The sequence below is a fragment of the Oncorhynchus mykiss genome, chromosome 6, assembly GCF_013265735.2.
Source record: "Oncorhynchus mykiss isolate Arlee chromosome 6, USDA_OmykA_1.1, whole genome shotgun sequence".
Lineage (NCBI taxonomy): Eukaryota > Metazoa > Chordata > Actinopteri > Salmoniformes > Salmonidae > Oncorhynchus > Oncorhynchus mykiss.
This window is the reverse complement of record NC_048570.1, coordinates 69531115-69551860: the sequence shown is the minus strand read 5'-3', so window position 1 is coordinate 69551860 and position 20746 is coordinate 69531115. Positions and strand designations below refer to the sequence as shown.

At 42.0% G+C, this 20746-nt stretch overlaps 2 protein-coding genes across 3 annotated transcripts; both read right to left on the bottom strand.

Moving 5' to 3' along the window:
* Nucleotides 1-1109: 1109 nt before the first annotated feature.
* mvda (mevalonate (diphospho) decarboxylase a) lies at nucleotides 1110-9968 on the bottom strand. Its single transcript, XM_021607463.2, has 11 exons — nucleotides 9655-9968; nucleotides 9301-9371; nucleotides 9079-9193; nucleotides 8831-8977; nucleotides 8477-8676; nucleotides 8280-8354; nucleotides 7963-8181; nucleotides 6973-7088; nucleotides 6790-6898; nucleotides 5297-6536; nucleotides 1110-1971 (listed from the first exon to the last, which is right to left on the bottom strand). The coding sequence occupies exons 1-10, from the start codon at nucleotides 9728-9730 to the stop codon at nucleotides 6456-6458; spliced, it is 1209 nt and encodes a 402-aa protein (XP_021463138.1). The 5' UTR covers nucleotides 9731-9968; the 3' UTR covers nucleotides 1110-1971; nucleotides 5297-6455.
* Nucleotides 9969-12137: 2169 nt separating this feature from the next.
* On the bottom strand, nucleotides 12138-20674 carry pdcd5 (programmed cell death 5). Of its 2 annotated transcripts, XM_021607461.2 has the most exons (7): nucleotides 20455-20660; nucleotides 15493-15522; nucleotides 14701-14744; nucleotides 14347-14408; nucleotides 14127-14218; nucleotides 13336-13407; nucleotides 12138-13260 (listed from the first exon to the last, which is right to left on the bottom strand). In XM_021607461.2, the coding sequence occupies exons 1-7, from the start codon at nucleotides 20518-20520 to the stop codon at nucleotides 13213-13215; spliced, it is 414 nt and encodes a 137-aa protein (XP_021463136.1). In that variant the 5' UTR covers nucleotides 20521-20660; the 3' UTR covers nucleotides 12138-13212. The 2 variants fall into 2 exon arrangements, with proteins under 2 accessions (XP_021463136.1, XP_021463137.1); XM_021607462.2 differs by lacking the exon at nucleotides 15493-15522 and having other exon boundaries at nucleotides 20455-20674.
* Nucleotides 20675-20746: the final 72 nt, after the last annotated feature.

Here is a 20746-nt window from a genome sequence, read left to right as displayed (position 1 = left end):
GATCATTGTCTTGTTGGAAGACAAATCTCCGTCCCAGTCTCAGGTCTTTTGCAGACTCCATCAGGTTTTCTTCCAGAATGGTCCTGTATTTGGCTCCATCCATCTTCCCATCAATTTTAACCATCTTCCCTGTCCCTGCTGAAGAAAAGCAGGCCCAAACCATGATGCTGCCACCACCATGTTTGACAGTGGGGATGCTGTGTTCAGGGTGATGAGCTGTGTTGCTTTTACGCCAAACATAACGTCTTGCATTGTTGCCAAAAAGTTCAACTTTGGTTTCATCTGACCAGAGCACCTTCTTCCACATGTTTGGTGTGTCTCCCAGGTGGCTTGTGGCAAACTTTAAACAACACTTTTTATGGATATTTTTAAGAAATGGCTTTCTTCTTGCCACTCTTCCATAAAGGCCAGATTTGTGCAATATACGACTGATTGTTGTCCTATGGACAGAGTCTCCCACCTCAGCTGTAGATCTCTGCAGTTCATCCAGAGTGATCATGGGCCTCTTGGCTGCATCTCTGATCAGTCTTCTCCTTGTATGAGCTGAAAGTTTAGAGGGACGGCCAGGTCTTGGTAGATTTGCAGTGGTCTGATACTCCTTCCATTTCAATATTATCGCTTGCACAGTGCTCCTTGGGATGTTTAAAGCTTGGGAAATCTTTTTGTATCCAAATCCGGCTTTAAACTTCTTCACAACAGTATCTCGGACCTGCCTGGTGTGTTCCTTGTTCTTCATGATGCTCTCTGCGCTTTTAACGGACCTCTGAGACTATCACAGTGCAGGTGCATTTATACGGAGACTTGATTACACACAGGTGGATTGTATTTATCATCATTAGTCATTTAGGTCAACATTGGATCATTCAGAGATCCTCACTGAACTTCTGGAGAGAGTTTGCTGCACTGAAAGTAAAGGGGCTGAATAATTTTGCACGCCCAATTTTTCAGTTTTTGATTTGTTAAAAAAGTTTGAAATATCCAATAAATGTTGTTCCACTTCATGATTGTGTCCCACTTGTTGTTGATTCTTCACAAAAAAATACAGTTTTATATCTTTATGTTTGAAGCCTGAAATGTGGCAAAAGGTCGCAAAGTTCAAGGGGGCCGTATAGTTTCGCAAGGCACTGTATGTTTATTTTCAGATTGTATCAAAAGCATAACAAGCATAAAACATAGACATACATTATTTTGTAGAGAGGTGAATACACAACTGTCCAGAATACAGCTAGTTGACCACTGACATAGTAAACCGACCAAAAAGAGAAATAGATATCCATTTGTTCAATTGCTCTCAAAATAAGTTACTGTCGCAACAAGAATACAAACTTTTCCATTTACATTCCAAAGCCTTTTGGGGACCAAAATTATAACTGAAAGAGATGTGGCAGGTGGTGCAGAGATATAGGACACAACCCTTTTGCAGTAACTAAGGCGCAGCAACATCTCAGTTCAATACAATCCCTTATACATCATCAAACATCAGCAGCAGTGTGTCCTCTCCACAACCCTCTACTCTCCGAGGCCTGATTCCTAACTTGATACCAGTCCATAAAAAATTCCCATTGACGCCAATTCCCAATTTACATAAAACCTAAGTTATGCAAGCTTATCCATCTCAATTTAGGATTCGGCCCTCAGCCAAAGGCAGTCGAGACTGAGCATGGCCTGGGTGGGGCTCCACTGTAGATCTGTTTTGGTTGGGGCTCAGTGGAACCATAAGCTAACCTGAGTGAGCTTAGCCCAACAGGCCTGAAGGAGGAACAGTAAGCGGATCTAGTCATCATTGGCAGTGACAGCGATGGGGTTGACATAGGCAGCCGCCTCCAGGTCCTCTGCCCGTTTCCTGCGCATCTCTGCGGGTGGGCGTGGTGGAGGGTTCTGGGGAGGGAGCTTGATGCTCTCTCCCACCGGCTTACGGGCACTCTCCTTCCAGGGCAGGATGGGCTCCCACTGCTCCCCTCGGATGGCCGCCTGGAAGACATACAGACACAATAGACAAAAGATCATTCAGGCTCCCTCAATAACATAGATACATGGGTTGCTCTGGTGCTGCTCTCTAGAAGCATGCATGCAGTGGATTCCCAACAACAATAGGTGATAACAGCCAAGTTACTCCCCTAACAGGCTATGTTTCTGAACTAGCTAATAATGTCTCAATAAAAATACCAGAGGGAAAACAAACACTTCCTTGTAAATCAAGTACAGTAGGTTCATACAGGAAACCTGAGTGTTGCATCAACTGATAGCAGCAGCAGATATTGCACCAATTAGATTTATCACACTGCCTCTATATGGCGGTCAGACAACAACACTATCTTGCCCATTCTATTTTCCCCATTCTGTCTCCGTTCGGACCAACAGAACCCCCTCCGCAGTTATCCAACTGATCGCAGTTGTCACGTTCGATTATTATGGAAAGTGAAAATGTATACATTTGGGAGGAAGACAGGAGGCGAGGCGAAGCGAGAGCGCCTACTCGGCCAAAAATCTGTATGATACAAGCAGGTGACGTTGTTTCGTTTCTATCGCTCACCAAGTTGTTGTATGGAGGCCAATAAGCGTGTCGAATTTGGTCAACAAAAAATGTAATGGCTTATTTGCTACGTGAGGTATATTTGATCGAATATAAGTTTCGTAATGATTAAATTGTTACGAGTGTACCGATATAAGTAGGACACGTGACATCCCGGCAATTTAGAGAAAAAACATTTTATATCAGAGTTTACATCAGAGCTCTTTTCTCTGTATACATCAGTGATCTCGCTCTTGCTGCTGGTGATTCTCTGATCCACCTCTACGCAGAAGATACAATTCGGTATACTTCTGGCCCTTCTTTGGACACTGTGCTAACAAACCTCCAGACCAGCTTCAACGCCATACAACTATCTTTCCATGGCCTCCGACTGCTCTTAAATGCAAGTAAAACAAATGCATGCTCTTCAACCGATCGCTACCAGCATCTACTCTGGACGGTTCTGACTTAGAAAATGTGGACATCTACAAATACCTGGGTGTCTGGTTAGACTGTAAACTCTCCCTCCAGACTTGCATTAAACATCTCCAATCCAAAATTAAATCTAGAATCGGCTTCCTGTTTCGCAACAAAGCATCCTTCACTCATGCTGCCAAACATACCCTCGTAAAACTGTCTATCCTACCGATCCTCGACTTCGGCGATGTCATTTACAAATTAGCCTCCAACACGCTACTCAGCAAATTGGATGCAGTCTATCACAGTGCCATCCGTTTTGTCACCAAAGCCCCATATACTACCCACCACTGCGACCTGTATGCTCTCGTTGGCTGGCCCTCGCTTCATATTCACGCCAAATCCACTGGCTCCAGGTCATCTATAAGTCTTTGCTAGGTAAAGCCCTGCCTTATCTCAGCTCACTGGTCACCATAGCAGCACCCACCCGTAGCACACACTCCACACTCTGTATATTTCACTGGTCATCCCCAAAACCAATTCCCCCTTTGGCCACCTTTCCTTCAAGTTCTCTGCTGCCAATGACTGGAACGAATTGTAAAAATCACAAAAAAATCTCCCTCACTAACTTTAAGCACCACCTGTCAGAGCAGCTCACAGATCACTGCACCTGTACATAACCCATCTATAAATAGCCCATCCAACTACCTCATCCCCATACTGTTATTTTTTTTCTCTCCTTTGCACCCCAGTACCTATACTTGCACAAGCATCTTCTGCACATCTATCACTCCAGTGTTTAATCGCTAAATTGTAATTATTTCACCTCTATGGCCTATTTATTGCCTTACCTCCCTTATCTTACCCCATTTGCACACACTGTATATAGACTTGTTTTTCTATTGTGTTATTGACTGTATGTTTGTTTATTCCATGTGTAACTCTGTGTTGTTGTTTGTGTCGCACAGCTTTGCTTTATCTTGGCCAGGTCGCAGTTGTAAATGAGAACTTGTTCTCAACTAGCCTACCTGGTTAAATAAAGGTGAAATACATTTTTTTCTCTCGAGATGGCTATACATGAGGCTAGCAGCATCTCTCTTTCCATTGAATAAAGGCGGTTGACATCAACAACACTCAACGAATATTAAAAAATTGCAAAACATCATGAGATGTATCCACCAATCCAAAAAGAGGATAGGCAGAAGCTAGACAACCAGCTATGCTTATTAATCTGTGCCGTTTTGTGGACAACGACTCCATTGTTAGGGTAGAGAGACAAGTAATTGCGCTCCGAACACTTAAAAGACACAGCCTATACCCTCAAATTAAGTGGACACTTCTGATGAAGTGTTTTATTTCTACAATTTCCAAAAGATAACCAAACAAAAACATATTTACTTTTTATTTGACTTGTTTGTGCTGTCATGTGCATTAGTAGCACCATTTCTTATTTGCATTTGTTTTTACTTACACGTGTATGTTGACTTCTCCATTGATGTTGTTTTTGAGTTTTCTGACTTTTCTTAGCGGATGTACAATCGTCGCGAATTGAATTGGGGAGTTTCAGGCCCCGGAGTGAACATAATTATACACTCGCAAAGCCGACTAAAAACGAGGGCTGAGGTGCTTACGTTGCAAATCCTCCCTTTCTTTGCTAATAATTTGGACCGCCACACCAAGGCAACTGGGATTCCCCCAAGGGCATAAGGCAAGGGTAAGTGGACGAGGGTGCATCTTTTAAGTGTTTGGACCGTAACCCTTGTCAGTCTATACATAATCTTTGCCTTAACTAACTTTGCTGCCTGACATGATTTGGTCAAAGGGGGAAACATTTACCTGTTGTAATATAGAGGCTCAACTTGCCCAGCAGACATAAATCGTCCAACTTGCACTTAAACCAGGGTTTCCCAAACTTAGTCCTGGGCCCCCCACTGGGTGCACATTTTGTATTTTGCCCTAGAAGTCAACAAAGCTTGATGATTAGTTAGTTATTTGAATCAGCTGTACAGTGCTGGGGGAGAGGGGCACAGGACCATGTTTGGGAACCCTGTGTCACGTTCTGACCATAGTTTTTGTGTGTTTTCCTTGTTTTAGTGTTGGTCAGGATGTGAGCTGGATGGGCATTCTGTTGTGTGTCTAGTTTGTCTATTTCTATGTTTGGCCTGATATGGTTCTCAATCAGAGGCAGGTGTTAGTCATAGTCTCTGATTGGGAACCATATTTAGGTAGCCTGTTTTGTGTTGGGATTTGTGGGTTATTGTTTCCTATGACAGTGTTTGTGCCACACGGGACTGTTTCGGGTTTTCACTTTGTTATTTTGTTTATGTATTCATGTTCAGTTTCTCATTAAAAACCATGGACACTTACCACGCTGCATTTTGGTCCGATCCTTGCTACACCTCTTCAGAGGAAATCTGCCGTGACACCCTGACTTAAACAATGGGGGATGAAGCAGAAAGATCAGTTTTAGGCTATGCCTATTGGAATTCCTTACAGTTTTGTTTTCAGTAAAACATTTTTAGCTGGGGCAACTTTAAAGCAGACTCAACTTGCCCGACTGCTCAGTTCACTTGCCCCAGGCAATAGGGCAACCCTTAAGGTCCCTGCTACAACTAGGTTGTAGAGTTTTTGTAGTTTTACCTGGTTACCATCAGGAGAAAAAAAAATGCCCCCACCACTCTGGGGCCTGTGGTGCCACCTCTGAAGATGACATGAAGGCTATATATCCAGCTCTTATACTAAAGCACTGACATCGTTCTCAATACTGTAATTTATAATCCTTTTGAATGGTTAACAATTTCAATTAGATTCTTATGATTCACTCACTCTAAAGGTGACTGTTAACCATTATATTTTAATAACATGGACATAATCATGTACATAATTACATAATCTACTTGAATCAAATCAACAGAGTTCACAGTTATCAAAGTACTAAAACATTTCTGATCATTCTCACAAGGCATCTCTACATCTTTAACATTACAAAACATTTAATCCAAACTCGCAATAGGAAAAGTGTCCGAATGAATCACTAGTCAACAGTGTTAGAGGTATTCAGCTGTGTGTGGTTGTTTCGCTCCAGTTAAAGGGGCAATCCTTTGTTTTGGTAAAAAGCTGAGGGATGGGGCAGGAGAAATGTAACCACTCAAAATTAGACGGTGCTATGGATGCAAGGACTGACCATGCATGATATCAAAATTATAGTTATAACCATGTTTTAAACGTTTGTTTACATTTACTTGGTTTACAAACATTGTAGTAAAACAAGCTTATATTTTGAGTTCTGATGGGGTACGACAGTTGAACTAAACTCATGCAGCATTTATCAGTTATCTTCTTCAATGGTTACATATAATACATTTATAAGTCCAAAAATTGATATAGCAACTGCAGATTGCCCCTTTTATGACTACAGCTATGTATGTATCCAATTGACTGAATTGGAATTGTTGATTGTTAATATGTCTGGTCTTTCTTTGCATCAAAGAGTTCTGTCTCTGCCCAGCTGGGAGGCTGGCTTGTATCATGCACTCTCCTTGGGCAGCCCGTCAGATCCAAGCAGATGCTCACTAGGGTCCTCCACCACGCGAGGTCCAGGTCCAGCCTTATACACAAATCAGAAATAATCCCTCAGACAAACCAACTTAACATCACATCAAAATGTAGCAGATCCAAACATAATGTGTGTGTTTATAAGATCTGCATTCCTGGTGATTTCCCGTAAGCTGGTTGGAGAGAGCATCAAGCTCGCTGCCCAAAACCCTCCACTACGCCAACCCGCAGAGATGCACAGGAAATGGGCAAAGGACCCGGAGGGTGCTGCCTATGTGTATGTGCCTATGTATGTGTGTGTGTACCTTAGTGCTGATTATATAGCAGATTCCCTTCACCATGGGCTCCATACCAATGGCCTGCTTCAGCTCCTCAGATAGTGTTGTTGGGGCAACCGGAAGACCCTTTAGAAACCTGACGTGGGACAGGTAAAGTCACAGGAGGGAGTGTTGTCTGACTGTCTGAGTGTGTGATTGTGAGAAACTCACTGTCCTCCATTGGTCTCTGGTGGGAAGAAGTGTTTGACCACCTGGACAAACTCTTCCACATTCTGCTGTAGAGTGTAGATCACTGCATTGGGACCTGCATCAAATGTGTATGCCACCTGGTGGAGAAGAGAAAACATCAGTCACTGCTTAAACTCAGGAAAATAACTCTGGATCAAAGTTATAGCTTTGTTACAGCAGTGTTATAACAGTGTCAGAAGGAGGGATGTGATGCTGCACTAGTCCTCTGAGACTCATGAAGAAGTACTAGGTCATAGACACGGTAAAGAGGTCAATAGAATGCAGAAGGATGGCGGATTGGTGCACATTCAACAAATCTGATCTAACAAAAGTGGATATTCGTCAAATCCGTCATGATCAATGTATTGTAACAGGCCCACAATGTGTTTACAAAGTCCGATTTGGATATACTTGGCTGTTTTCAATGCATAACATTTAGAAGTAGTCTCTTTTCAGGTTCAGAAGAAGTGACTGCTAAATGCTAACTCCCGTTCGTAGAAGCTGGTAGCATAGAGAAATCAGTGGTGGTAGTCAGTCTAACTGACTGTAATGCAGTTGATTGGTGACGATGACATGAACATGTATTGTTGACATCAATACAAGCATTATACTCCGATTTTTACCACAACATAGTGTGAAATACACATAAACAATAGCCTAAATGTAGGCTAATTCCACTTAGGGGAAATAAGGAGGATTCTGGATCTTTCCATGGCGTTTCCATTGTTTTGGTCAAGTTCCATTGACTTCTTCACCACATCTATACTTGGGCTTGTTAACACATTTTCTGTTCTTCTTGAACTGTAGAAATACTACCAGTTTCATATCTCTATTACATAATCTCTGAATATCAACAATTACTGCACCTTGTTCTGCTTCTTAGCTTAGACCTCTTGTAGAACTGTCAATGTTCCATATGACTAGCACATGTCCATGACTAAAAGAAAGAACTAACTCCCTGATGGTGCTCACCTTTGTTTCCCTGTAGTGACGGTTATAGCGGTGCACAAGGTTGATAACACAGCGCGACACGTCGTTGAGGTAGAAGATGGGTGGGTAGGTGTCCAGGCAAGTGGCATGGAACTGATTGCTGTCCTTCATGGTCAGTTCAGCGAATGCAGTAAAGTCCCTCTTATGTACAGCCTCAATCATCTCCTTCATCCTGGCTGGGACCACAGAGTCTGCCCGGTGCTGAGTGGGAGAGCGCAAGGGTTAAGGGTAAGGGTTAATAACATATAACTCTGTGTGTGTGTGTGTGTGTGTGTGTGTGTGTGTGTGTGTGTGTATACCTTCAGGAGAATGCTCGTCTCTACACTAGTTTGCATGCCAGAAGTGCTGCCAACTGGTTTCCTCTCAGCACTGACCTAAAAAGAGAGAGGGAGACAAAGAGATGGGGGTGTTGAGATTATTAAAGACATGGGAGAAATGTATATGCCAACATTTGCTACAGAAAAAGCCAACTTCAGTAATGATCAGAGAGACCTACCACCAGTACAAGGACCCTGAGCTCAGGCCAGTGAGTCTCTGGCTCCACCTGTTGGGCCAGACTGTCCTTGCCATCTCCTTGCTGGCCCATAATCCACTGGACGAAGCCCCCATGCATACTCCTACAGGCACTGCCTGAACCCTGCCTAGAAACCACAGACAACTCCCCCTCCACTCCCATCACCCGGGACAGGGTGTACACTGGAACAGGAGAGTGGAGTGAGGAGACAAGATGGAGAGACAAAAGGAAAAGAAGGAGTAAGCATAAAACTAGTTTCACACAAGCTTTTACTTCATTTGATCCATTTAATACTGTGTTAGGTACAAACCATTATGATGGGACACAGTCTCTTACCCAGACAGGCATAGCCGGCAGCAGAAGAGGCCAGTCCGGCTGCAGTTGGGAAGTTGTTGACAGAGCAGATGTGGACTTTATGGGACAAACCGGCCGTGTCTACATCAGCCTCCCCATCACTACGTCGCTTACGGGCCAGGCGGCGAACTGAGGAAGGAAACCACCAAAAACAACACATCATTGCTTGTCCTCCCCCTTTGCCCTCTTACTCTTCCCCCTCTATCATATCATTACATATAGTAACTGACTCTCCCTAAGGCAGGACTGTAGTCTGGGCTGGGTTATGTCCTCCTCTTTGCCGTTGAGCCAGATACGATCCTCCTGGAACAACCTGCTGCACGCCACTGTTGTGGTCGTCTTGAGCTGGGAGGAATAAGGACACAAGGCAGTAATCGTTAGTTTTTGTTGTTTTAACAAAGCAGTAATATTTAGCCACTTGCTGAGTGTCTGGTGTGCAGTATTAGTCTTACCTGGTCTTGATGTAATGTGACACTCAAAGATGAATTTATGGGTAGAATCAACTCTTCATCCCTCTTCCCCCCTTTGAAACAGCAATAACAACAACGCATTTACAATTCAATACATAGTTATTTTCAAAGATTGTACAGAGAACATTCTTTTCACATCATTGTGGCAATACATTTGTCATGTACCAATGCACAAACATCAAAGCCTGGCTACAGTGTGGCGAGCAAGCACTTTAAAGATTCAGTCAATGTTACAATTTACGTTACATGAAGCTAGATGTGGCCATCTAAGGACAGGCTACACTTGGTTGACAGTGTTCTTTGGTTGACTGAATCAGACGATCATACGATACTCACAGTATTTGATAACAGCAATATTCACAGGCGCACTGCATGTTACCATGGTGAGCTCTTTGCCGCTGTCCTCGGGCATTTTGATAAAAAGTAAAAACCCGTATCAATAAAATAACAAAAATTACTAGAAACGCGAGACTGTCTACTATTTTGAGATCCACTGATAAAGTAATGTCTGCACAACTTTAGCGCTTTACAAAACGTTTCTGTTGATTGGAGGGGTAGCGCACATGACTAAACCTCCCACCAATTAGAGCCACTCATGTTCCGTAACTGAAACGAGGCAGCCAATCCTTTCGATCAGACCACGGTCGCCTGAAAATGAGGCCAGAGTCACATTTAGAGGGCGTATCATGATCACAGTCATAAATGCCGTACAGTCGTGGCCAAAAGTTTTGAGAATGGGACAAATATTAATTTCCACAAAGTTTGCTGCTTCAGTGTCTTTAGATATTTTTGTCAGATGTTACTATGGAATACTGAAGTATAATTACGAGCATTTCATAAGTGTCAAAGAGTCAATATTTGCAGTGTTGACCATTCTTTTTCAAGACCTCTGCAATCCGCCCTGGCATGCTGTCAATTAACTTCTGGGCCACATCCTGACTGATGGCAGCCCATTCTTGCATAATCAATGCTTGGAGTTTGTCAGAATTTGTGGGTTTTTGTTTGTCCACCCGCCTCTTGAGGATTGACCACGAGTTCTCAATGGGATTAAGGTTTGGGGAGTTTCCTGGCTATGGACCCAAAATATCAATGTTTTGTTCCCCGAGCCACTTAGTTATCACTTTTGCCAAGGTGCTCCATCATGATTGAAAAGGCATTGTTCGTCACCAAACTGTTCCTGGATGGTTGGGAGAAGTTGCTCTCGGAGGATGTGTTGGTACCATTCTTTATTCATGGCTGTGTTCTAAGACAAAATTGTGAGTGAGCCTACTCCCTTGGCTGAGAAGCAACCCCACACATGAATGGTCTCAGGATGCTTTACTGTTGGCATGACACAGGACTGATGGTAGTGCTCACCTTGTCTTCTCACGGCAAGCTTTTTTCCAGATGCCCTAAACAATCGGAAAGGGGATTCATCAGAGAAAATGACTTTTCCCCAGTCCTCAGCAGTCCAATCCCTGTATCTTTTGCAGAATATCATTCTGTCCCTGATGTTTTTCCTGGAGAGAAGTGGCTTCTTTGCTGCCCTTCTTGACACCAGGCCATCCTCCAAAAGTCTTCGCCTCACTGTGCGTTTTATTTTATTTTATTTCACCTTTATTTAACCAGGTAGGCTAGTTGAGAACACGTTCTCATTTACAACTGCGACCTGGCCAAGATAAAGCATAGAAGTGTGAACAGATAACAACACAGTTACACATGGAGTAAACAATAAACAAGTCAATAACACAGTAGAAAAGAAAGAAAGTCTATATACATTGTGTGCAAAAGGCATGAGGAGGTAGGCGAATAATTACAATTTAGCAGATTAACACTGGAGTGATAAATTATCAGATGGTCATGTGCAGGTAGAGATACTGGTGTGCAAAAGAGCAGAAAAGTAAATAAATAAAAACAGTATGGGGATGAGGTAGGTGAATTGGGTGGGCTATTTACCGATGGACTATGTACAGCTGCAGCTATGCACTCACACCTGCCTGCTGCCATTCCTGAGCATGCTTTGTACTGGTGGTGCCCCGATCCAGCAGCTGAATCAACTTTAGGAGACTTGCTGGACTTTCTTGGGCGCCCTGAAGCCTTCTTCACAACAATTGAACCGCTCTCCTTGAAGTTTCTTGATGATCCGATAAATGGTTGATTTAGGTGCAATCTTACTGGCAACAATATCCTTGCCTGTGAAGCCCTTTTTTGTGTAAAGCAATGATGACGGCATGTGTTTCCTTGCCGGTAACCATGGTTGACAGAGGAAGAACAATGATTCCAAGCACCACCCTCCTTTTGAAGCTTCCAGTCTGTTTTTCAAACTCAGCATGACAGAGTGATCTCCAGCATTGTCCTCGTCAACACTCACACCTGTGTTAACGAGAGAATCACTGACATGATGTCAGCTGGTCCTTTTGTGGCAGGGCTGAAATGCAGTGGAAATGTTTTTGGGGGATTCAGTTCATTTGCAGGGCAAAGAGACTTTGCAATTATTTGCAATTCATCTGATCACTCTTCATAACATTTTGGAGTATATGCAAATTGCCATCATACAAACTGAGGCAGCAGACTTTGAAAATTAATATTTGTGTCAGTCATAAAACTTTTGGCCACGACTGTACAGTGACTGGATATGAATAGTAGTGTGGGGTATTTTTTACCATATGCAGTATATTAACAGCTCTTGTGTTGTGTTCTTCTTGTACCGTCTGTGAAATTCTGTTATATGAAATTATGGTTACAAGGGAAGGAAAAACATACAGCCTGTGTAGTATAGTAATCTAGTGTATCATTATAACAGGAACACTTATTTTATGATCAAGAAGAATGACTCCTTGTCTGCTTTATCAATGCTGGCATTGATTTATTGGAGTGAACACTGAACATGAAACCAAATCTCCCATTAACCTATCTCCAAATATTCAGTTACATCTTGCTTGTAAGAACATCAATGTACTGTCAGATATTGAGTATTACCTGTGGCAGGTGTACAATAGAAGCAACCATTCATATATCTGTGGTCTCACCATACACCTGTACAATAAGAGTGAAGCAGGAAGTTCTTCAAGTGCTGTCGTAGACTAACAACTGAGATAATTTAACAAATCCTGCTACAAATACATCTCAGCCTTTTAAAGCACATATCGCATACATTTCAGAAAAGAGCCTTTGAACCTAGTGAGTCAAACCAACTATGTCAAGCCTATACATTTCAATGTAATGCAACGTATAGCCTAATACACGACCTAGGAGGCCTTGTAAAGAATATCGACTACATTTTAATAAAAACTATATTTGAGACTTTTTTTCTTACAACATTGCTCTTATGTGATTATACTTGCATTTTTTTGAATGAAAGCAAATATAGTGCAACCCCATATGACCAATCAATGAGTCTTAAAGCACTCAGCTCAAAGACAAACTATCATCATGATAAAACTGTGTTGATTATTTGTGGAATAAGCATTCAAATGTAAGGCTTTTTTATTTTTTAAATGTAAATGTAAAACTGTTGAAGATACAGGTCAGCAAAAATGAATTAAAAAACAATGACTATACCCATGTGCTCTGTCCAGTTTGATGGTTTCACTATTGCTGAGTAGCAGCACACAGACAGTATTCACAAAGCAGTCTCGAAAAATGCAGCAGCAGGAATATACCCTAAGTTGCATTTTGTTCTGCTTCTTGTGGTGGAGAAAAAGTAAAACGTGGTGAAAATTTATATAAGCGAGAATATAGTAACGAGTTCCAGATGCACACAGGGGCTGATGTGGTATCCCAGGGTGCATCACTAACGCAGGGCCTTTGGCAAGTCAACGATGCCCGCCAACGAACAGAGCCCTGCTCCAACCTATGTCCTGAATCCCGCACTAAGTCAGTCGTCTAACTGGCTCCTGGGCTCCTTTCAACGCATCAATCATCCTCCTCATCATCTGAGTCCATCACCTTTCGTCGGTTGAACTGTGGGTAGGAGGGGACACAGTCAGTTAAAAGCCTGCCGGAAATTGTGAAATTGTATTTGATCCGTGGACTCACCTTGACAGTTGTCTTTTTTTCTGTTTGCTGACTAACTTTTTCTAGGATGTCGATCAAACCAGTCTCTGAAATCTGAAAGAGACAATCCAAATGTAAGGAAGAGCCAATAGCAGATGGGTCAAGTCAGTGCTTTTCATAGGGAATTTTTCTTAGCGTTTAAAACTCTCCGTTAAACGATAAGAAAAAAAATCTGAAAATATTATGTGAATTCACAAGGAAGAAGTCACTAGTGAAGAGGAAGAACCGGCAGGCTTTTTTTTTGTCCAAAGTTTTAAAAATTAATAAAGTGTTTACAAAACATTAGGAATACCTGCTCTTTCCATGACAGTCTGACTAGGTGAATGCTATGATCCCTTATTGATGTTACTTAAATCCACGTCAATCAGTGTAGATGAAGGGGAGTAGACAGGTTAAAGAAGGATTTTTAAGCTAAGAGACAATTGAGGCATGGATTGTGTATGTGTGCCATTCATAGGATCAATGGACAACACAAAACATTTAAGTGCCTTTGAACTGGGCATGGTAGTAGGTGCCAGATTTTTGCAACGCTGCTGGGTTTTTCACACTCAACAGTTTCCTGTGTGTATCAAGAATGGTCCACCACCCAAAGGACATCCAGCCAATTTCACACAACTGTGGGAAGCATTGTAATCAACATCAGCATTCCTGTGAAACACTTGACACCTTGTAAAGTCCATGACCCAATGAATGGAGGTTGTTCTGAGGGCAAACACAATAATAAGAAGGTATTCCTGATGTTTTGTACATTGCTTTAGGTCCAGTTCTCTCACCTTTCCTCCCAGCTGGCCCATGCGGGCCATCTGTATAAGGTAATTCTCCACTGCTTTGGCCTTCTCTGGCTTCACCAGAGCCAAGTTACTCACTGCAAAACAACAACACATAGCAGACGTTTAGGCAATGGCGCCACCTATTGCTAACTATGTGTAGGTACTGAATGTTCCAATATCAGATCAATGATTCGTTCAAACCAGGGGGATATGAAAGACCTACATCTGGCGCGGGCGGACTGGTCTAGAACCTGAGCCAGCATGGAGTTCCTCATCTCTGTTTCCCTGTGAAAAGACCGAACAGAAGATTAGTTAGGCCACAATGGCTGCATTTACACATGCAGCCTGTGTTAACGAAGCCAATTGTTTTATCACATTTACTAGCTTTATAAATAGTCTGTCACATAGTTCTTCATAAACCAGAGCTGCAAACTGCAGGTCAAGACATGCAACATTAGCAAACTACTGTGAACTAAACCAACATCAAGGGAGACATCTGTGTCTCTGAAATGTAGCTATACTCAGCGCTGAGTTGTGAATGCATGACGGGAATAAAAGACAGATAATGAAAAATAACCTCTGTTTGGCCTCCTGCTGCCCTTGCTGGTCATTTGAAGAGTCCTGGGAAGCGAGGGGAGAAAGAGACAGTCAGAAAGTCCACACATTACTCCGCCTTTTTCTTAATTGCATAAAATAAATATTTATTTTTAAACAACAAGAGAACAGACCAGCCACTGGATACGGGCTATTTGAGAGAATGTGTCTTTTATTTGCATTAGCCAATAGGCTACTGTATCACACAGCCATGCTGAGAGCGCAAATCAGCTCTCTCTTGAAGAGTATCCTGATATTGATATTCATGTTTCACACCCATGGCAAAGCGTTATAAAACAATGGGATTAGATCCTTGAACAACACAGTTTAACCTGTACCAAAACGTGGTTCAGAAAACAACCCGTTGCCCCCTCCCCTATCCCTACTCCTTTGGAGCTTGCAGATCTGAAGGAACCTATTGGTAGACTGGGTGGAGCCATCCCTGTATTGATTACACCTACCCGGTTCCTTCAAATCTAGCCTACCTCGAGGACAGGGATAGGGAGTTGGATTGTATTAGAGTAGAATAGAAAGTTAATATTTACAGGTTTCTGGAAAATATTTTTACACAAAAGCTTTCAAAATAATACAATCTTGATAACCATGTCCCAAACCATTCACAATACTCCACGGTCTGGCATTCAAACATTTTACTGCAAACATACTTGGGTCACATTTCTCATGGAGCACAAGCAGAACTCCCAGACATGCTGCATTGCTTGCCATGTCACCGCCATCACACAATGTGCAGTACAGTAGCTGTACAGTAGCTTACCCCCGGATTCATTTGGTTCCAAGACAGACTCTGAAAAATTAGCAACTCAAATTCAATGACAACATCTCTGTTGGATGAAAGGATTCCTAGTGTGACTATGTCCATCCCATTCCCAATCTTTTGATTGATAATCTCTGTCATCATGTCACTCATATTTAGGTATAACCCATTCATAGAGCTAACAACCTTTAGCGCCTATTGAGGATAGTAGGGGTGCACGATATATCGGTGAACATATCGGAATCGGATGATATTAGCTAAAAAATGCCAACACCAGTATCGGCCTATGTCTAGTTTAATGCTGATGTTAAAAACCGATGTCAAAGATACCATGCATACCTATATAACTGCATGTAAAATTTTGCGCTACACGTGCAACACAGCATTCCTAACCTAGCCTACACAATGTCTGCTGTGTGGATCGAGCAGTCAAAAAAGTTGAGCAGTCATTCGAAAGACTAAGAACATTTCAGCGAGACAACTCAAAGGCGAAATCCATTAAAGCCAAGATAATGGGATTCATTGCCCTTGACAATCAACTGTCGTGGGTGATGTTGGCTTTCGCCGACTGGTCGAGCACCGGTACACACTACCAAGCGCGCTATTTGTCAGATGTTGCCCTACCAGAGTTACACATTGATAGCGTCACTGCTATTAGCTTCACAACATACATACTATGGAACGCCGTTTGGGTCTTTGCGTGTCAAAGAATATACAGTAGCACTGTCAAAGATGTACAAAAAGTCTGCAAACAAGCAAACCCTGGCCACAAACGATGTGTTCACAATACCACGTTGGTAATAAAGCATAATTTCTTCGATCGCAACCTCTGGGGTAGTTAGCTTTAGCTTGGTACCTAGCTAGCACTAATACAACCAGCCTGAAAACAATGACCAGTAGAAACAAACTGCAGTCCTTTTCATTATTCTTAGCAATGATTTAGGAATCCTTGTGAGTAAGTATTAGCTAGGTTGCCACTTGTTGTTCGCCTATTGAAATTGAACTTCAGTTCATGAAAATAAATAGCTAGCCAACTACTTAACCCTGTTGCCCAAAGCTAACGTTATAAGCAGCCAGCTAGCTTCAACTGGCTAGTGAGGCTCGACCGGACCAGGTTGTGTTGTGACGCTAGCCACAATAAGGATTAGGCACAATAGTGGAATTTGCAGTTTGCCTTCAAAATAAAAGTATGTCATTGACAGTGATACAAATAAATACAAATATAATTATGCCATACTTTTATTTAAGGCTAACCGCAAAGTCCACTATTGTGGCTAATCCTTATTGTAGCTAGCTTTATTTCTATACAGGCAATGGCGACCCATGATATCTCTAAATATATAATTATTTTTTGGGCTGTTTTACATGTTATTTTTGCATTATTACGTGTCACATATCAGTTTGCAAACAATGTCATGTTTTGCTTTCTTGAGTAAGGCAGCTCCAAAATGCAGGTGTTTCAGCCTAGCTCAGTGCTTTGTGGTGGAGTGGCAGAGCAGAAAATACTGAGCGTAGGGGTTGGTAATCTTCACTAGTTGCGGCGTGATTGGCTCAGTGTTCTGTCACTCATGGGGACAAGAAGGCTCAAGGTGATTGGCCACAGATACAATGACGTCAAATCACGTCCAATCAAAGCTACGGTAGATATAACATGTCAACATCATACTTTCAAAATCTTAGCTAGCAAGCTAGACAAGCAGTCATCAACATGAATCACGTCGACACGTCTACTGGCAAATCCTTTTCAAGCCTTGTCATATGAAGAGAAATTATAGAAAAGACGCGTTGGTGCTCATCGGCCATAAATATTACACAACAAATTGGAAATCGCAAATTCATGAATGTGTGATTTGGAAGGAATCAGTGGCTAACTGCAAGCGTTGCAAATAAATCACAATGTTGCTTCCCCTGCTATTTGGTGGAGAGGGTGTGTGGTCCAAGTCTGAGTTAAAGGGTATCTTTTCCAAGCTTAAAAGGAGAAACATTCACACGCAACACCATGGGCCAGAAAAGGTTGAATTACATTGGCCATACCATCAATCCAGCATGAGTTCTGCCGCGTTCAAAACAACTGGAAACTCGGGAGGGGGAAATCTCAGACTTCAGTGAGTTCAAGACAACTGGGAACTTGGGAAAAAAATGAGCTCTGACTGGGGAAAAAAGGTTTTGAACGGTCATCCAACTCGAAATTCCAAGTCGAGAACTCTTTCTAAAGCTCCGACCTGAAGATCACTGACGTCATGATTCAACACTGTTTTTTTCCCAAGTTTCCAGTTGTCATAAAAGCACCATAAATCCAGACTTTGATGACAAAGTTTCATGACAAAATTTGCCCAGAAGAAGGACTGCCGCGCCACCTTCCTGTTCATGTGAGCACAGCACAATGGTGAATCCAAACATGTATTTTATTAAGCTGCATAAATTATGCAATATGCCAATGAGATATGCATAATGTAGCTACGAAAGTAAATACTGAGTGTATGTTGTGTAGTAAGCCGTTACTAGTCCATGTGCCTCACCCTAATAATTTGGTCCATTTCCCCTTCATAACTTAGCTTACTGTTCTGACTTGGTGGTGCACATGTAGCCTATAGCCTGTTTTAGAGAAATGTCATCATTGAATATTGTATTAGCTTTCATTGTCTGCTTATATACCCCCTTTATTTATCCTAAGGTTCTGACTTGGTGTACAGGAATAATACTGTAAGAATGGCCCATGTTCTGAAATCTGTTGCTGTACATTTCAAAAGTGCTCAACAAATAGTTATATTGACTACATCCATCTTACCTCACTCATTAATGTCTTAGTCGAAATTACGGATTTTCTCTTATCCGCTCGTCATTCCTTTAAGCCATAGTTCGTACATCTCAATTGTCAGTAGAAACCACATTTGTTTAAGCAAGTCAGCCATATAAGCTATGTTTTTAAAAAAGGCAGTAAATGTGGCCAAATTAACTGTTTTGCTGCCAGACAAAACTCAGCTGATAGCCAGGTGTAGCCAGGTATAGCGGTGGTAAGGATTCACCCCATGGTGCTGAAAAGAAAGCTCTGCAGTTGGGACTGATTTATGTAGGCCCTAACAGTTTGTGGGTAGCGTTTGTCACCGCTATAGTGCAATGAATATATTGTTTAGTGTTGTGGCTTTGCTGGCATACATAAAACATCATAATAATGAGTTTGCCCCACCAAGATTTACATGCTAAAATCGCCATTTTATACAGATAATCAATCTTTACTTGCAACTCTTTCATTTTTTAAAGGCCAACTTATCATCAATCCAAATGACTAGCTACTTATAAATGGGGACGTAGCTCATTTTGGGCTCCTCTCAAGGTCTTATGCATCAATTTTACGAGACCTGGAGAAAAACAAACGTGGTTTTATCAACATTTAGCATTAATTTAAGACCAGCGAGCGATTCTTGAATTGAATCAAAGCCAAGCTGAAGGTCAAGAATGGCCTGCTGCACTGAGGGGGCACGGGAATAAATAACTGTCATCTGCATAGAGATGTAAGCCCCAGTTATTCTTCTTCTTCTTCTTCAGGGACAGACCAACATTATTCATATAAATAATGAACAGTAAAGGGCTTAGTATTGAGCCTTGTGGCACTCCTTTGGTTATGTTAAGAAAATTAGACTGAACTCCATCAGAAGATATACATTGACTTCTGTCGTGCAGTTGCCTGAAAACCGGACGCTGAAATGCATTGAATTCTAAGTTGGGCAGAAATGAGCGGTTCAGTCAAGAATGTTTCCTCTCACGGCCTCTACAAGCTAGAATGTTGAATAAAATATTATAGTGTACTTAACCGGTTGTCCGTTAAGCAGTAGGAGTGTGAAACAATATATCCACAGGAAAGTATAATTACATAAATGTTTCAAAGCACTGGTAATGTGTTCGGACTTCTATCACATGAAGCATGAGCAGAACCATGTAAACACATGCACGATGTCAGCAAGTACCCACACTTCTCGTGCATGTATTTTTATCTTCTGTGACTGTTTCAGGTGATAGAAATCTGAGAAGCGCTTGTTGTGCTAATTAGCTCTCTGCGCTTTGAACACCTGTGCGTAAACAGAAGGATGCCAAAAACGTGTTGTCACTGAAAAATACTATCGGCTGCAACTGTTAAAACAGAATACAGTAATGTGTACATTTTGCATTTGTGAAATTATTTAAATGTGATTTGAAGGTTGAGGGCTTTAAATTCTGATGGCTATTTTGGCTGCCACAGCCAACTCACCTCTAAACAGAACATGTAAGGTCCTTGTGTGATTTTAGGCACCTTTAGTCCAATATTGGGCTAATCTAGGTATATCTATTCAGTAAAGTGTTCTGCTTAATGAGCTGTAGAAATCAGTGCCAAACAGGCTTGCTAGATAATCCAGATAGAGGGTGGGCTACTCACAATGGTGTTCAGTTTATTGTTACAAACTAGGTCTGAAAAACTGACATTCACACTACTCTCGCACATGTTCACCTAAACACCTGGGCACATGCACTCGCACCAGGGGAGTGGTAGGGCGGGCACGCGATTGTCAACCCCAGAGGAGTGGGAGACGCAAGTGCCAAAGTCAACTAGTTAGCTGATCATTGTCCTGTTCATTACTTAAATGTACGTTTGTTTCGTCTATTCATAAATGCTGATTACATTATATAGCTTACTAGCTACTGGTAGTATAATTCGTTTCTCACTATGGCATGAGTTAGCAAGCTAACGTTAGCTAGCTGTCTAGCTACAGTATCTTATAACTACTTTCGCTAGTTAACTAGGTATGTAATTATCTGGCTGCTATGCAAACATGAAATGAACAGTAATAGAGAATTCGTTAGCTTTATAGTTCAAGTTTAGAGTATTTTAACCTATCACTAGCTTGCTAGCTAGCGACAGACTGAACAGTGGATCTCCATATATGGTCGGAACTATGCATTTCTGGTCCCCTCAGGTTCTCTCCTTACCCCATGTTTTGACTGCAGTTCGGCCATGCGTTGCCGCCTGATAGCCTCCAATTCGTCGTCTGCCATTGTGTTCGAATTGATAGAAATTAGGCTTTATCAATGGTAAAATAAGAAAATCTCACTTCACGAGTCTTGTGGAACTGTTTCGTTAGGGGCCGGGCCCTGTTTCAGTATAATGTAATCGATCTCAGAATAATCCAATGTGCATCCAGAATAAAGCAATCGAGCCACAAAAGGATGATCTAGGTAGAAATGATGAGGGGCTGGACACCTTCGACCAGCCCATCAACCA

Coding starts and splice junctions, on each gene's coding strand:
- mvda (XM_021607463.2), bottom strand. CDS start 9,730: ATGCCCGAGGACAGCGGCAAAGAGCTCACCATGGTAACATGCAGTGCG. Junction 9,372..9,654: donor TATTGCTGTTATCAAATACT/GTGAGTATCGTA, acceptor GCTGTTTCAAAG/GGGGGAAGAGGGATGAAGAG. Junction 8,355..8,476: donor TCAGGGTCCTTGTACTGGTG/GTAGGTCTCTCT, acceptor CTCTCTTTTTAG/GTCAGTGCTGAGAGGAAACC.
- pdcd5 (XM_021607461.2), bottom strand. CDS start 20,520: ATGGCAGACGACGAATTGGAGGCTATCAGGCGGCAACGCATGGCCGAA. Junction 14,745..15,492: donor GGAACCAAATGAATCCGGGG/GTAAGCTACTGT, acceptor CTCGCTTCCCAG/GACTCTTCAAATGACCAGCA. Junction 13,408..14,126: donor TGGGCCAGCTGGGAGGAAAG/GTGAGAGAACTG, acceptor TGTCTCTTTCAG/ATTTCAGAGACTGGTTTGAT.